The sequence below is a fragment of the Geotrypetes seraphini genome, chromosome 7 (genome assembly GCF_902459505.1).
Source record: "Geotrypetes seraphini chromosome 7, aGeoSer1.1, whole genome shotgun sequence".
Taxonomy (NCBI): Eukaryota; Metazoa; Chordata; class Amphibia; order Gymnophiona; family Dermophiidae; genus Geotrypetes; species Geotrypetes seraphini.
In genome coordinates, this window is record NC_047090.1 from 171,366,006 (window position 1) to 171,383,253 (window position 17,248).

At 48.6% G+C, this 17,248-nt stretch overlaps 1 protein-coding gene across 1 annotated transcript in view; it reads left to right on the forward strand.

Annotated features, from left to right (window-relative positions):
• The window catches only part of DICER1 (dicer 1, ribonuclease III), a 179,844-nt gene that overhangs the window by 109,652 nt on the left and 52,944 nt on the right, over window positions 1-17,248 (forward strand). Inside the window, exons 18-21 of the mRNA XM_033953270.1 lie at window positions 2,155-2,308; window positions 12,263-12,445; window positions 12,628-12,733; window positions 15,531-15,706. Coding sequence (XP_033809161.1) covers window positions 2,155-2,308; window positions 12,263-12,445; window positions 12,628-12,733; window positions 15,531-15,706 — 619 coding nt within the window. The remainder of the gene's footprint in view (window positions 1-2,154; window positions 2,309-12,262; window positions 12,446-12,627; window positions 12,734-15,530; window positions 15,707-17,248) is intronic.

Genomic DNA, 17,248 nt, shown 5'->3' on the forward strand with positions numbered 1-17,248 from the left:
CAGGGTCCCATTCCCTTGTTCGACCCGTCTCTCTTCTGTCTAACGGCGTGGCTCTTGAAAGGGGTCGCCTTAGCAAGAAGGGATATTCAGACAAGGTGATCGCTACACTGTTGGGGTCCCGGAGGCTTTCTACCTCTCGGGCTTATGTGCGGGTTTGGCGTCTCTTTGAGGAATGGTGTCGGGCGCGGGGAGTGACCTCTTTTCGCGCTTCTCTGCCTAACATTCTAGAGTTCTTGCAGGATGGCCTGGATAGAGGCCTGGCTTGGTCTTCTCTCCGGGTTCATCTTGCGGCCCTGTCGACCTTTCGAGGGTTGGTGTCAGGTCAGCGTTTATCGGCTCTTCCTGATGTGATTCGGTTTCTGCGGGCGGCCAAGTTGCTTAGGCCTCCCCTACGGCCCTCGGTTCCCTCTTGGGATCCTAATCTGGTTCTCTCTGTTTTGGTGCGCCCGCCTTTCGAGCCCTTGGACGACTGTTCTTTGAAGGACCTTACTTTGAAGGCGGTCTTTTTGGTGGCCATTACTTCTGCTAGGAGTATTTCTGAGCTGCAGGCTTTCTCTTGTAGGGCTCCCTTCTTGGAGTTGTCTAGGGAGCGGGTCGTCTTGCGGCCTGTTCCTTCCTTTCTGCCGAAGGTTGTTTCTCCTTTTCATGTCAATCAATCGGTGATTCTCCCGGTCTTGGGTGGTCGGGAGGGCTCTTCTGAGCAACGGCAGCTGCGCAAGTTGGATGTCGGTCGGGTCCTTCGCTCTGATGTGCAGCGGACCCAGGAATTCCGGAAGTCCGATCATCTCTTTGTCCTCCTGGCTGGTCCTCGTCGGGGAGCTGGCGCTTCTAAGGCTACTATTGCGCGCTGGATCAAGGAGACGATTGCTTCCGCTTATCTTCTGAAACAGCAGCCTGTTCCGGAGTTTCTCAAGGCTCATTCCACTCGGGGTCAGGCGGCTTCTTGGGCTGAGTCGTCGCTCGTGCCTCCGGTGGATATTTGTAAGGCTGCGGTTTGGTCCTCCTTGTATTCTTTTGTTAGACATTATCGGGTAGATGTTCAGGCGCGTCGGGACGCGGTGTTCGGTGAGCGTGTTCTGGTATCGGCCCTTCGGGGGTCCCGCCCGTGAGAGGGACTGCTTTGGTACGTCCCATTCGTAAAGTTAACCTCTACTGGTCTGGAGAGTGCTAAAGAAGGAGAAATTAGGTTCTTACCTGCTAATTTACTTTCTTTTAGCTTCTCCAGACCAGTAGAGGTCCCCACCCTGTCTGTTGTTGTTGTTGTTGTTGGGGCTGTTTTCGCGGGCAGTTTTTGTTTTTTGCTGCGGGTTCTAGTATTTTTCTAGGGCCGGGGAGAATTAAAGAACAGCGGCTGTGGCTCGGCTGGCTTAGCTGGCGAGCTGTGGGGACATTTTCCTTCGGGTATTTCTCCTCTGCATTTTCCAACAGCATTTGGGTATGTTATTTGTTACTCCTGTTCGGAGTATTGTTTTCTTCCTGTTTTCCAGTTCTTGGTTCTGCTTGGCTATTCGGCAGACTGAGGGAAATAGAGAAGGGAGGATAGTATATACTGTCCCAAAGTTTTGTTTTCAGTCTCCACCTGCTGGTCATGATTAGATATATACCCATTCGTAAAGTTAACCTCTACTGGTCTGGAGAAGCTAAAAGAAAGTAAATTAGCAGGTAAGAACCTAATTTCTCCTTTGTTGCCACTCCAACCGGACTAAGGAACACTTAAAGTCAGTATAAGCTAAGTACTTTAAATATTTACATAAGCAAGTTTAATAAATAACAATGATAGCTTACAGGGAGATTATTGAAATCAGTGATAGTTTGCATCAGGCAGTTTTTGACTAAGATTTGTTTTAAAGTTTTAACTGCTGCAAGCGCTTGAGGTTTCGTCATCCCCTGGGTTTCGGTTGAATGGTACATATAAGCCTATAGTTAGAGCAACTGAAGAAAAATTGAAGAAGGGAATCATTTGCTTTGAATATTGCTATAAGGAAAAATAAATAATTGATGAAAAAGAAAATATACCATTTCTCATTCCCATCATTTTGTGATTAGTTCATCATTATATGCCACAAAATATGTGTGAAAAAGTCCTGGCCTAAAAAATTGAAAGAATTGTTATTTTTTTCTTACTAAATGTTTAAAAGAAGCTCTCCTCTTCAGTTGACAGCTCCAGCACTTTGGACATTGACTTTATGTTTATGGAAGATATTGAAAAATCTGAAGCACATACAGGCATTCCCAGTACACAGTATACAAAAGAAAATCCTTTTATTTTCAAATTAGAAGATTACCAGGATGCAGTTATCATTCCAAGGTGAGTTTCAAATAGAACATAGGGTAGTAGAGGACAGACCAGTAGGCCTACCAGCCTGTCCAGTTATTTCTAACCACCCTAAGGGTATATCCCAATTGGCAGCCATAGGTTAAGAGCAACTTGTTAAGATATCGCCCCCTATTTAGGACAGATTTGATCATGTTTGTCAAAACGGTGACATACTGAGCAGACAGAATCCCCTGGTTCATACTCAGTACTCCTCCATTGCACAAATAGGCTGCCTCCCAGCTCCTCTTCACTGCATGCTAGGCCTAGCAGTTTGAGCATTGACATTTTTAGTAGGACTCATCATTTAACTATACTTCTGCTCTTCCAGCCAGACTCAGCTGCTAGTTTCATTCTGTCACTAGTACCTGTTTGTGTCCTGTGCTTGTCACCATAAACAAATTTGGATTCCAGATTTGAAAATAATTGAATACTATCAAAGGTGAACAGTATTTAAACATTATGTACTTCAGGCGAGCTAGAGAAAAGAAGGGAAATCGGGTGTTTTTGATCAAAAAAATTGACCATTAGGAAAATAACTAGAAACCATGTTGGCCAATGCAAATTGTCTGATCCTATAAAATTCAGCAAACATTTTCTTCATCTCCTGACACCACTTTATCAATATAAATAAAATTGCTAATTTCAAATTAAGACATCCAGGTATAATTTGTTATCCCAGGACAAGCAGGCATGATATTCTCATCCCCGATGCGGAAGCATTTTCAAGCAAACTTGATTGAAGATTTAAGTTTGCTCTGCTGCTCCACGCATGCGTGCCTTCCTGCTCCACTAGGGGGTGCATCCCCTCGTGGTCTCCAGTTCAAAATTTTCCGCTGAGCTTAGAAGTCGTGTTTTTTCAGGCTCTGCCCCAACTGCCTTTAGCACCGCGATTTTTTCTTGTTTTTCATCGTTTAAGTTGCTGTGCGTGAAATTTTTTCTTCTTCAACTTGATTCCTGCTTCATTTGACCGACCCGGAGGCTTCCGGGTCCCCGTGGCCGCGTGGCTACTCGAGCCGCGGCCACTTTCGATTCTATGTCCCGGCCTTTGACCGGCTTTAAAAAGTGCACCCGGTGCGAGCGGCTTCTTTCCATCACAGACCCGCATCGCCGGTGCATCCAATGCCTGGGGGCCGCTCATCCAACCGACTCCTGTCCCCAGTGCGCTACTTTCCAGAACCGGGCCCTCCGTCGAAGGAAAGCCCGCATGGCGGATCTTTTCGCCCCAGACCAACCTTCTACATCGGCCTCGAGGTCGGCCCCGGCCTCGGCCCTGGCCTTGACCTCGGCCCCGAATACCTCGGCATCGCCTCGAGACTCGACTCCGAAGTCCTCGGGACAACAGAAAGCCTTGGCTCCGGGTAAGTCCCCTCTTCAGGTTCTGTACCAGCGAAGAAACCAACCTCGGGGACACCGGCGACGCATGGCGGAAATCCCATGCTTACAGCCCCGACGAAGCCCTCCAAGCCTTCGGGTCGTGCCTCCACCACACGGGAATACTCTGATACGAGGTCGCCCCCGGTGGAGTGCACCGAAGTAGGGGACATGCCTTCGATGCTGTCCGTGCCCGTCTTCCAGGACTTACTCCGAGCAATGATCTCGTCGGAGCTGTCCGCTGCAATGGCCCATCTACAACCGGCCTCCACCTCGACCTCGGCCCCGCATGTGCCAGACCAGCCTGAGCCTCGTGTTGAGCCACCTCGGGGAAAAGTGCGCAAACTTCGCCGCATCTCATCCTCCTCCGACTCCTCGCCGAGGCACCCGAGGCACTCTCCCTCCACAGACCGCCCCAGGGCAAAACGTCGGGCTAAACCAACAGAAACCTCGAACCGCCGTACCTCTAAGAAGGCCCGGGGTTCCCCCACTCTACGAGGCCGTTCACCTACACCTCGTACGGGACCGCTGAAGGTGGCAGAGTTATCACTCTCCAACCCACGCATCCTCCGAACTCCCCCTCGGACCGGGGCTCTGATCCGAGGTTTCGGGCTTTCACCAAGGGAGTCCGGGTCGAGGTCACCGATTCGACATCGATCGGTACCCCGAACCCCGGCATCGTCCCCGAGGGGCTCCTCGAGACGTCGGAGATCCACGAACCCGGAACACTTTTACAGTACTTCCCCGGTCTCGGAGCTTGGATCGGAGCAGGAACCTCGCTACTCGAGGGAAGCCTCCCCTTCCTTTTCCACCCGACGGAGGTCTCGTTCACCGACCCCGGCCTCAGGAACATCCCGACCATCCTTCTCACGCTTTGTCCAGGACATGGGCCACGCTTTGAAATTAGACCTCCAGTCCGACTCCAGATACTCTAAAGAGTACCTAGCGGAACTGGATATGCCATCACTACCCAGAGAGTCCCTTCGCTTACCGCCTAACCCGATACTCCAACAGGCTCTCTTCAGGAACCTGGAGACCCCCTATATGGTCACAGCCGTGCCCTCCAAAATGGAGGCCAAGTACCGTACAGTACCCTTTCCGGGATTTGAACAACCACAGCTCTCCCACCAGTCGCTGTTAGTAGAATCCTCCTTAAAAAAGGCTCACCCCTCCCGGGTCTCAGCGGCGGTCCCCCCAGGCCGAGAAGGCCGAACCCTAGACAAGTTCGGCAGGAGACTATATCAAAATGCGATGATGGCCTCTAGGGTGCAAAGCTACACTTTCACCTTCACATCCTACCTCAAACACCTCATTGGACTACTGAGAGCCTTTGAGACTGACCTACCGGTCTCCCGCCAAGGAGCCTTTAGCCTACTTTTGGAATCCCTCTCCAACCTACGCCTCCATCTATTCCATGCGGCCTACGATGGCTTCGAACTCTCCTCCAGAGAGGCAGCTTTTGCTATCGGCATGCGCCGACTAGCTTGGCTATGCCTGGTCGACATGGACCCCAACTTACAGGACCGGTTGGCTAACCTCCCCTGCGTGGGAAAAGAACTGTTCGATGACACTATCGAGGCGGCTACAAAACGCCTCTCCGAACACGAACGCTCGTTTGCCTCCCTCGTCCGACAAAAGCCCAAACCGCCCGAGTCCAAGCCGTATAGGGCCCCTCCGCACCGCTACCCACAAAAATCCACTCCTGCCTTCTCGCGGCCTCCACCCAGGCGTCCGCAAGCCCACCACCGGGCCATGCCCAAGTCCCAACTGCCTGCGACTACCAAACCATCCCCGTCCTTTTGACGGGATACGCGGAAGGGGGCGGGCCCACTCCGCCATAGTCCCAGGCCTCCTTCCCATCGGGGGTCGCCTCAAAGCCTTTTACCCTCGCTGGGAACAAGTCATGTCGGACGCATGGGTCCTTGGCGTGATCTCATTAGGATACTCTCTCAACTTTCGGGCCATTCCTCCAGACAACCCCCCAAGGAATTGCCCACCCAACCGGACACAGCTACCCCTGCTCCTATCCGAGGCTCGAGACCTGCTTCACCTCAGGGCAGTGTAGGAGGTTCCCCCCGACCAACGGGGGAAGGGCTTCTACTCCCGTTACTTCCTGGTACCGAAAAAAAACGGGAGACCTACGCCCAATACTAGACTTGAGACGCCTCAACAAATTCCTAGTACGGGAAAAATTTCGGATGCTTTCCCTACCGACCCTCTACCCCCTGATCGACGAGGGCGACTGGCTCTGCTCCCTCGATCTGAAGGAGGCGTACACACATGTCCCAGTACACCCCACTCACCGCAAGTTCTTGCGTTTTCAGGTGGGGGACTGGCACCTACAATACCGAGTCCTCCCCTTCGGCCTAGCATCATCATCTCGGGTCTTCACCAAGTGCCTCGTGGTGGTCGCAGCAACCTTATGTTCCCAGGGCCTCCAGGTATTCCCCTACCTGGACGACTGGCTGATCAAAGCCCCGTCCAGGGAAGGGGTTATCTCAGCGACCCAACAGACTATTACCTACCTACAAAGTCTGGGGTTCGAAATAAACTTCCCAAAATTCCAACTACGCCCCTCGCAGTCCCTACAGTTCATCAGGGCCACGCTGGATACGGTTCGCCTCCGTTCCTTCCTCCCCCCTCCGCGCCTAGAGGCGTTAGTAAGTCTGAGTCGAAGGATCTCTCTGCTGACCTCGGTATCAGCTCGACAGATGATGACTCTCCTAGGGCACATGGCCTCCACTGTCCATGTCACACCCTTCGCCCGCCTCCATCTGAGAATCCCTCAATGGACCCTGGCCTCTCAATGGCGTCAAGACCGGGACCCGATTGACCGTCCCGTGACAGTGACTCCTTCCTTACAGAGATCGCTCCGCTGGTGGGCCGACTCTTCAAATCTTTCCAAGGGTTTACTGTTCCTCGCCCCTCATCACAGCAAGGTACTCACCACGGACTCATCAGAGTACGCTTGGGGAGCCCATCTGGACGGCCTACGCACGCAGGGGATGTGGTCAGCAGAAGACCGCCGCTGTCACATCAACGTGCTAGAGCTCCAGGCCATCTATCTCGCAGCTGTAGCCTTTCAACATCTGCTCCACGACCGGGTTGTCCTCATCCGAACCGACAACCAGGTTGCAATGTACTATGTAAACAAACAAGGAGGAACAGGGTCTTGGTCCCTCTGTCGGGAAGCCCTGCGCCTCTGGAAATGGGCAATCTCCAACAACACCTTCCTTCAAGCGGTGTACATACAAGGAGAACAAAACTGCCTGGCGGACAGACTCAGCCGCCTCCTCCAGCCACACGAGTGGTCACTGCACTCTCAAACCCTACGACAGGTGTTCAAACAGTGGGGGACACCTCAAATAGATCTGTTCGCATCCCCCCACAATCACAAACTGCCTCTCTTCTGCTCCCGGATGTACTCCCCGGACCGGCTCGAGGCCGACGCCTTCCTCCTAGACTGGGAGGGAAGGTTCCTGTACGCGTTTCCGCCGTTTCCTCTGATCCTGCGGACGCTTGTCCACCTGAAAACAGTACAAGCCACCCTGATCCTGATTGCTCCTCGCTGGCCACGCCAGCCTTGGTTTTCCCTTCTACTTCAACTCAGTGTCAGAGATCCACTGCCTCTGCCTCTGTTTCCCTCTCTACTGTCACAAGGTCAGGGTTCGCTGTTACATCCCAATCTTCAATCTCTTCATCTGAATGCTTGGTTTCTTTCCCCCTGACTGCTCTCCCCGTGTCTCAATCAGTCAAGGAGATATTGGAGGCCTCTAGAAAGACCTCGACGAAAACCTGCTACTCCCAAAAGTGGACCAGATTCTCAACCTGGTGCTCCGCCCACAGCCAGGACCCGGTGTCGGTCCCCGTCCCTCTGGTCCTTGACTATTTACTTCAATTATCTCATTCCGGCCTAAAGACCAACTCCATTCGAGTACACCTCAGTGCGATTGCGGCCTTTCATCAGCCCCTGGAAGGGAAAGCCCTCTCGCTCCATCCCTTAGTCTCTCGCTTCATGAAGGGTCTTCTGAATGTCCACCCTCCTCTCAAACCCCCTCCGGTGGTTTGGGACCTTAACGTGGTTCTGGCTCAACTAATGAAACCTCCATTTGAGCCCTTAGACAAATGCCATCCAAAATTCCTCACTTGGAAGGTAATTTTCCTGCTCGCACTCACTTCCGCCCGGCGGGTTAGTGAGTTACAAGCTCTGGTAGCGGACCCACCCTTCACGATATTCCATCACGACAAGGTGGTACTCCGCACCCATCCTAAGTTCTTGCCTAAAGTAGTGTCTGATTTTCACCTCAATCAGTCCATTGTCTTGCCTGTATTTTTTCCCAAGCCCCACTTTCACCCCGGAGAGGTGGCGCTCCATACTCTTGACCGTAAGAGAGCGTTGGCCTTCTACCTCCAATGCACTTAGTCACACCAGAAAGTCCCACAATTGTTTTTGTCCTTCGACCCAAACCGGTTAGGTCACCCAGTCTCCAAGCGCACCTTGTCCAACTGGTTGGCCGATTGCATCTCCTTCTGCTACGCTCAGGCTGGTCTCACACTGCATGGTCGAGTAACGGGACACAAGGTCCGAGCGATGGCAGCCTCCGTAGCGTTCCTCAGGTCCACACCTATTGAGGAAATCTGCAAGGCTGCCACGTGGTCTTCGGTTCATACTTTCACCTCCCACTACTGTCTGGACTCACTGTCCAGGATCGATGGCCGGTTTGGCCAGTCGGTTTTGCGAAATCTATTTGCTTAAATTGCCAACTTCCCTCCATCCCTTTTCAGTTAGCTTGGAGGTCACCCACATGTGAGAATATCATGCCTGCTTGTCCTGGGATAAAGCACAGTTACTTACCGTAACAGGTGTTATCCAGGGACAGCAGGCATATATTCTCACAACCCGCCCACCTCCCCGAAATTGGCTTCTTTGCTAGTTAAGTGAACTGGAGACCACGAGGGGATGCACCCCCTAGTGGAGCAGGAAGGCACGCATGCGTGGAGCAGCAGAGCAAACTTAAATCTTCAATCAAGTTTGCTTGAAAATGCTTCCACATCGGGGCTCCGTAGATGACGTTACCCACATGTGAGAATATATGCCTGCTGTCCCTGGATAACACCTGTTACGGTAAGTAACTGTGCTTTATCCAGGCTTCTCGTACATACTGGATTAGAAGTTGAAGCAGCAGCTAAGGGCCTGTTTTACAAAGCCGCGCGGCAACAGCCCCGAAGCCCTTTAAATCTCTATGGGCTTCGGGTCCGTTACCGAGCTGCAGCTGCTAGCACTTGGCTTTGTAAAACAGGCCCTAAGTACCAGGAAAGCCAGAGTTTAAATCCCACCGACACTCCTCGCAAGTCAGCCCTCCAATGCAACAGGAATGAAGTATTTTAGTTGCCATGTTAGTCCAACTGAATTTGTAAGCATTAAGGTCAATAAACAAGGTGTAGGTGATAACTTTATATGAATTAATTCAAGACATCTGTGGCTAATTTTTTGAGATATGCCTTTCAGGAGGTTTAAACTGATGAAGGGAGCATGACTTTCAAAAGCTAGTCCTAAATGTACAAGTCAAGCAAAACACATTGGTCCCTTTTGTTACTCTATAGAGCAGGGGTTCTTTCCTTTTTTGGTTTCTGCACCTCTTTAAACCCCTTCCCCTTTTTACAAAATTGTGCTAGCGTTTTTAGCGCCAGTCGCAGTAGTAACAGCTCCGATGCTCATAGAACTCCTGTGAGCATCAGAGTTGTTACCGGCGCTAAAAACTGCGCTGTGGTTTTGTTAAAAAAAGGGGAGTGGGGTAACTGATCAATGAAACCCTCACACTTCTTTCCAAACCACGTGTCCACTAGTGACTACTGACAGCTGTGTGTTGCTGTTAGCTGATCTCAGTGCTGCTAACATGTTGCTCATATTACAGAAGTACTGTACACAGTTATATTACCAAAGAAGTTGCACTTACCGTATTTTCACGTAGATAACGCGCACACGGGTATAGTGCGCAGGAAACCGAAATATATGTAAAAAAAATTTTGTATACCGCGCATGCCGCCCGACTCTCCTTTCGCCCGCCCAGACTCTCCTCTGGCCACCCCGACTCTCCTTTCGCCCGCCCCGACTCTCCTCTCCCCCTTGAAGTCCTGTCCCCACCCTTGGGCACATGGTCAGGTTGGGCCCATGTGCCTCAGGCCCCGCCCCCAGGAGGGACCTAAGGCTCCCAGGCCTATTCTGATTGGCCCAGGCGCCTTAGCCCCACCAGTAGGCGGAGCTTTGGGACGGATGGGCCAATCCGGCCTCATTCCATCGTTGGCTGCCTGCCGGACATGCGGGTTTGTCTCCCGTCTGTCCGGCCAACTACACAAAGGTACGGGGAAGGGGGGTGGGGGTGTCGTGGGGGTCGGCCAGGGGGGTCTCGGGTCGGCTGGGGGGGGCGGTCGGAGGTTCTTGGGGGGAGGGGGGTTTGCGTCGAGGGCAGGAGGGCCTAGGATCCCTCCTGCCCGTAATGTAGTGTGGGGTGGGGGTAGGGGGTCGCCGTGGCCAGGAGGGTTTGGGCTCCCTCCTGGCCCGAACAACTAGCGGGGGGGGGGGGGGGTCGCCAGAGCCAGGAGGGCTTGGGCTCCCTCCTGGCCCGATATTGTCGGGGAGTTGGGGAGTCGGCGGGGCAAGAGGGCTTGACGTCAGAGAAAGGGCGGAACCGCCGGAAGAGGCAGCAGCGCAGGGCTCACAGAAGAGCCGAGACCACCAAGAGGAAGCAGCAGGACACTGGTAGGAGCTTCTACATGATGGGGGGGTGGTTGGGAGCTGTGGGGGTGCGAGCGGTCCTTCAGGGTGGGGGTGCGGGTGCGGGTGGGAGTGCGTGCGAGCGGTCCTTCGGGGTGGGAGTGCGAGCGGTCCTGTGGGGGAGTGAATCGGGGGGAGGGGGGAACTATGTAAAAAAAAAATTTGTACAACGCGCAAGGTTATACACGGTTTGTAAAATCATGTATAACGCGTGCGTTATATGCGTGAAAATATGGTAAAGCTATACTGTTAAATAAATTGTACATAATCAATAATAATAATTCCCTTAGCTCGCATGCGCATTTCTAACCTGGTGGCTCCGTGCGACCGTAGCTCCGTGGTCGGCAGAGAAATTATAGTAGAAAAAAGTTGGTAAAGTGAGCGTGTGTGGCGCTTACGACACGCACGTTCCATTTTCTTCTCCCAGCAGCGGTTATTATGTGCCGGTAGCTGCGGTTGCCTTTTTGATTAAAAAAAAAGGCAGGTGGGAGAAGGCGCGCAATCCCCGTAAGATCCCTAATATTCCCCCGACATCCCCGGACTCCACCGACATACCACTGACATCTCCACACACACAGACAGGGGCCAAACAGATGGGACTGACAGAAAAGGTGGCAGTGAAAGACACAGAAGGACAGCCTGAGAGACTGACAGAAAAGGTGCTCTGGGGGGGAAAGACAAAAGGGGGCCATGGAGAGACAGTCAGAGAGAGGGAAAGGGGGCTGCTATGGGGGGAGGGGTGTGCTGGGGGGCAGACAGTTTTGCTCGGGGGGGGAATACAGAAGGGGACCAAGGAGAGACAGACAGGCAGGCAGACAGGGTGCCAGGGAGAGAGACAGACAGAAAGAAAGACAGACAGACAGCAGCCAAGGAGAGAGAGACAAAGAAAAAAAGACATACAGTCAGCCAGCGTCCAAGGAGAGAGAGAAAAAGGAAAAAGAAACCCCAGATAGCGGAAAAGGAGAGAGAGAGAAAGAAAGAATGACAGAAAGAAATACAGACAGACAGTAGCCAAGGAGAGAGAGAGAAAGAAAGAATGACAGACAGACAGAGGGCCAGAGAGACAGATAGACAGCCAGCGTCCAAGGAGAGAGAGACAGAAATAAAAAAACAAAACAAAACAGACAAACAGCGGCCAAGGAGAGAGAGAGAGAAAGAAAGAATGACAGACGGAAAGAAAGACAAACAGACAGGGGGCCAGGGAGAGACACAGACATAAAGAATGACAGACAGACAGCATCCAAGGAGAGAGAGAGACAAAGAAAAAACAAACAAACCAGACAGACATCTATTCTAGCACCCGTTAATGCAACGGGCTTAAACACTAGTGTTTAATAAAATGACTGTTTACAATTGATATGTACTAAGAAGTATGTTCATAATCATTGCAATAACAACTCAGCAATTTCAATCACAGCGTTTGTCATGAAGACATGATTGTGCAACCTGGAGAAGTATGCAAATGAAGTAAAAAAAAATAATAATAAAATTGTCACTGTTAGCGAGAGCATTGTGGCTGCTTTCTCTAGGTTCAGATTTCAGTAGCACAACAAGCGTATCATCATATGCATTCAGTCAGTTTCTTCTCTGGGCAAATCCCTTTGAAAACTGTCCTAATAATTGCCTTCACTCTGTTTAAAAAATTTCAATAAATTGCATCAGATTTCAAGATTCTTTTCCACCCCCCATTTGAGCTCTTCCCACACCCTTAGTGGTACAGGCATCACTGGTTAAGAGCCCCTGTATCGAACGAATAATTCACCGATGAATATTAATTAAGATCCTTTGCTTTGCTCTAGGTATCGCAATTTTGATCAGCCTCATCGATTTTATGTTGCTGACGTCTACACTGATCTTACTCCTCTTAGTAAATTCCCTTCTCCTGAATATGAAACATTTGCCGAATATTATAAAACAAAGTATAATCTCGATCTGACCAACCTTAACCAACCACTTCTGGATGTAGACCACACATCTTCACGGTAAGGTGCTTTTGAAAGAGCTTTTTGATGTTTTATTAACAGTGTAAGGTCTATTTTGAACTTATGGTGATGATTTTTATAGTAAATTAACTTTGTCTCTTTTAAAATCATTGTTGTGGAACTTTTGCCAACTAAACCTTTCTAGTGTTAAATATAATATTTGTTTTTGAACTTATTTTTAGACTTAATCTGTTGACTCCTCGTCATCTGAATCAGAAGGGGAAAGCTCTTCCTTTAAGCAGTGCTGAAAAAAGGAAAGCCAAATGGGAAAGTCTGCAGAACAAACAGGTCATTTATTTACCTTTCCTCTAGAGCTCCTTTGGACTTCCAGATTAATCAGGGCTTGGGTGTAATGCCCCAAGTCTTCGTTCTCATTTACTTGAGGCTTTTCTCTCTCTTTTATAAGCCCTCCCAGCTTAAGGGCCTATTTACTTTTTACATCTTCTTTTGTACTTCTTCCCCCCCCCTTGTTTTATCATCTATATTTATCATGTTGTTTATTATATAAATGTTAATTTTAAATCTTTCTTAATTGATATTTAAAATTTGTGTTTATTGGTCATTTGATATACTGCTTTTACTACTGCTGCTTATTATTTCTGTAGCGCTACAAGACATACAAAGCGCTGTACATCAAAAGAGCTTGCAATCTAGTCAACACAAACTGGATAGGAAGATGCATCTATACACAGTGCTCGGGTGGGGGGAATTACAAAGGGAACGATAAGACAGATATTGGTGCTAGAAGGTGGGTTGGAGTTTGGAATTGAAAACAGCTTCAAAGAAGTGGGCTTTGAGTCTGGATTTGAATACTGCCAGAGACGGAGCCTGACATATCGAACCAGGCAGTTTGTTCCAGATATACGGTGCAGCAAAGTAGAAGGAATGGAGTCGGGAATTGACCGTAGAGGAGAAGGGTACAGATAATGGAGACTTACCTAATGAGCTGAGTGCCTGGGGTGGAGGAGTTTGGGGGGGGGGGGAGAGACCAGAGATACTGAAGAACTTTGCGCAACAGGCAAGGCGATTTACAATACAAATGAAAACTGAAAACAAAAAAGCACCAAAATATAATGCAAAGGGTAGTAAAGAAAAGATAAAAATTTAAAATAAATGAGATCAAACCCGCTCAGCTAACAACCGTGTCACACTGGAGCATCCGTATAAAAGCTTTAGAAAAGAAAGATGTCTTCTGAATGGCCCAAAACTTTAAACAGATTCAATATGACTTGTAAGAGGTAGGGAATTCTAAAAGGAAGGGGCAGTGCAGAATAAAGCTCTATGGGCTAGATTCCCTAAGGACACCGATCGTGTCCAGACCACTTTGCGACCCGATTTTCCTCTGCCCGATTCACTAACCTCATGGCCGATAATCCTCCAATCCGATATGCACATGCAAATAAGGGGAAACGGCATGCAAAGTAGGAAGGACACGATTTACTAAACAAATTCAGGCACACCAGCTGGGCTGGCCGATCCAAAAACAAGCGACTGCTGAGGACCCTGCTCTCTGCCCTGATTCTCCTGCTCTGGCCGCCCTGCTCTCTGCCCCGACTCTCCTGCCCATCCTTGTAGTGCAAGCCTGTGGTTTTAACCTGTGAGTTTAAAGCGGGTTAAAACCATGGGCTTGCGAAAACTTTTACTAGTTTTGTTTTTTACTTTTTCTTTCCAGCTCTGCTGGGCACGGAAGGCCAGTTCATGCGCAGACCATCTACAGATGGTCTGCACATGTCGGGATTGCTGGAGAACGATCCTTGCAGTTGATTGGGGGCGTGATTCTGATCGCCCTCATTTGCATGAGGGCGCTTAGTGAATCAGCCCCCACAGCCACAGATCAGATCACTCACAGATCGGATCCGATCTGTTGCCTTAGTAAATCTAACCCTATGTCTGGTAGATTCAAGCTTTGCACAATGAACAGAAAGCGTGACCAAATAATGCATACTTGTGGTGTGGAGAGAGAAGGAGGGGCCATAAGGCATAACATGAAGGTATAGATAGCATGGAGAACCTGTGTGAAGAATCTTATGCATAAGTGTCAAGATTTTGTACTGAATACGATGGGAGACAAAAGGGGGGAACCTGGTCAAAGTATCTGCACGTGACAGACTTCGTAATTTAGACCAGTGGTTCCCAACCCTGTCCTTGAGGACCACCAGGCCATTCGGGTTTTCAGGCTAGCCCTAATGAATATGCATGAGAGAGATTTGCATATAATGGAAGTGACAGGCATGCAAATCTGCTCCATGCATATTCATTAGGGCTAGCCTGAAAACCCGATTGGCCTGGTGGTCCTCCAGGACAGGGTTGGGAACCACTGATTTAGACCATCCTTCTTTTCTTATATTACCTTATTTTAAAATTGTAATCCACATAGTTGTCATGATTTTGCAGTATATTAAATACATTTGAACTTTGAACTGTAAATGGACTGGACTGAGATTAATGAAAGCTGTCTTAAATTAGCCTATTAACATGCCCCAGTGGCTGGATTACACTGTATATGGTAAATTGGCTGTTTAGTAGAGGCCATTCCTTCAAGATAGTTCTGTAATATTGGACCCTGACACCATCTACTAGATGTCATGATTGCACAGTCCCTAGGATATCATCCTGGGAACTTGCGAGCACTGTCTCTGGAGCATCTCCAGTCTAAAAAGCAAAACATCCGTATAACTGCTGCTGAGTCACCTAGCTTATCCTTCATTGTCTTTTTTAATGAAAGCATTGTGTTCTTTCTCTCAATAATATATCACTGGATAGTTTCCCCTATGAACATAAGAATAGCCGTACTGGGTCAGACCAATGGTCCACCAGGCCCAGTAGCCCATTCTCACGGTGGCCAATCCAGGTCGTTAATACCTGGCCAAAACCCAAGGAGTAGCAATATTCCATGCTACCGATTCAGGTTTGACTGTCTTTAGAATTAATGCCACCAAACTACAGACAATCGAATTGCTATAGTCAGTGTTGGTCATATAGGGAGACCATTTTGTCATTGGCATAGTGGTTTAGTGAAATGTTACCTTGACGAAAAGTGGTGCAGCTTACCAGTATTAACCTAATTTGTATTTCTTCTGTGAAGATCCTGGTACCGGAGCTGTGTGCTATTCATCCTATTCCAGCTTCACTGTGGAGAAAAGCTGTGTGTCTCCCCAGCATCCTCTATCGTTTGCATTGCCTTTTAACAGCAGAGGAACTAAGAGCTCAGACAGCTATTGATGCTGGTGTAGGGATTAAATCACTTCCTGCAGATTTCAGGTATGTTGCAGATAGGTGAGATAAATAATAATAATGATATATACAGCTTGGATAGTTATGATATTTATAAAAATCTTAAGATTCTTGAAAAAACTGTCTAAGAAGTAAGGTTACAAAACAACTATTTCCTTTCTTTGAGCTACTGATAGCATGGGTTTGCAAAGTCTTCTCGGTTCCTAGAGCACTAGTTCAGATATAAGTCAAGTTGGTAGTGACCAAAAATCATTAATACCTGGTAGCCTTTGGCTCATAGTAGCATAATAGATGATGGCAGATAAGGTGGTTATGATTGTAACTCTCTGTGCAGGTAACCGCCATGCTTTCATTTTTTAACATTAAATCTTAGCTGCTAAACCTTAAACAATTGTTCAAGCTTTGCTATAGATCCCTTCTTAGGTCTCCCACTTTGTCTACCCTGTTGCACATTTTGATAACATCAGCAAAATGGTAATTTTTCACCAATGATCTATTTGCAAACATGTTGACAAGAACTAGTCCAAGGACCTACCAGTTCCTGTGTCAGGTCATTGAGTAATACCCTTTCTTCAAGAGTGAATGCCATTTACCACTGTCCTCTTGTTTTCTCTTATTTATATGAATAGTCTTACTGGGTCAGACGAACGATCATCTAGCCCAGTATCCCATCTTCACAGTGGCCAATCCAGGTCACAAGTACCTGGCAAAAACCCAAATCATAGCAACATTCCTTGCTACTAATCCAGGGCAAGCAGTGGCTTCTCCTATGTCTGTCTCAATAGCAGACATGGATTTTTCCTCTAGGAACTTGTCCAAACCTTTTTAAAAACCAGCTTCATTAACCACAATTACCACATCCTCTGGCAATGTGTTCCAGAGCATAATTATTCTCTGACTGAAAAAATATTTCCTCCTATTGATTTTATAAGAATTGCCCTCTAACTTCATAGTGTCCCCTAGTCTTTGTAATTTTTGATGGAGTAAAAAAATCGATCCGCTTTAACCCATTCTACACCACTCAGGATTTTGTAGACTACAATCCTATCTCCCCTTGGCTGGCTCCCCTTGCCCTAATCTCTTCTGTATTTCCTCATACGAGAGGCGTTCCATCTCCTTTATCATCTTGTTCACTCTTCTTTGAACCTTTTTCTAGTTCCTCTATATCCTTTTGAGATAAGGAAATCAGAACTGAGCGCAGTACTCAAGGTGAGGTCACACTGTGGAATGATTCAGAGGCATTATAAGATTCTTACTCTTGTTTACTATCCCTTTTCTGATAAGTTCTAGTATCTTTGCTTTTTTGGCGGTTGCCACACATTGGACGGAAGCTTTCAGCATATTTTCTGCAATGATACCCAGATCTTTTTCTTGGGCGCTGACCCCCCAAGGTGGACCCTAGCATCTGGTAACTATTATTTGGGTTATTTTTCCCATCGCTTTGCATTTGTGTACATTAAATTGCATATGTAACACTAGAGTTGCCGAAGCTTCACCTTTTTGCCATCTATGGGATACAGATTGCAGAAGTTTGTTGTCTAACACTGGTCTCAGCTTCACCCTGCTGGA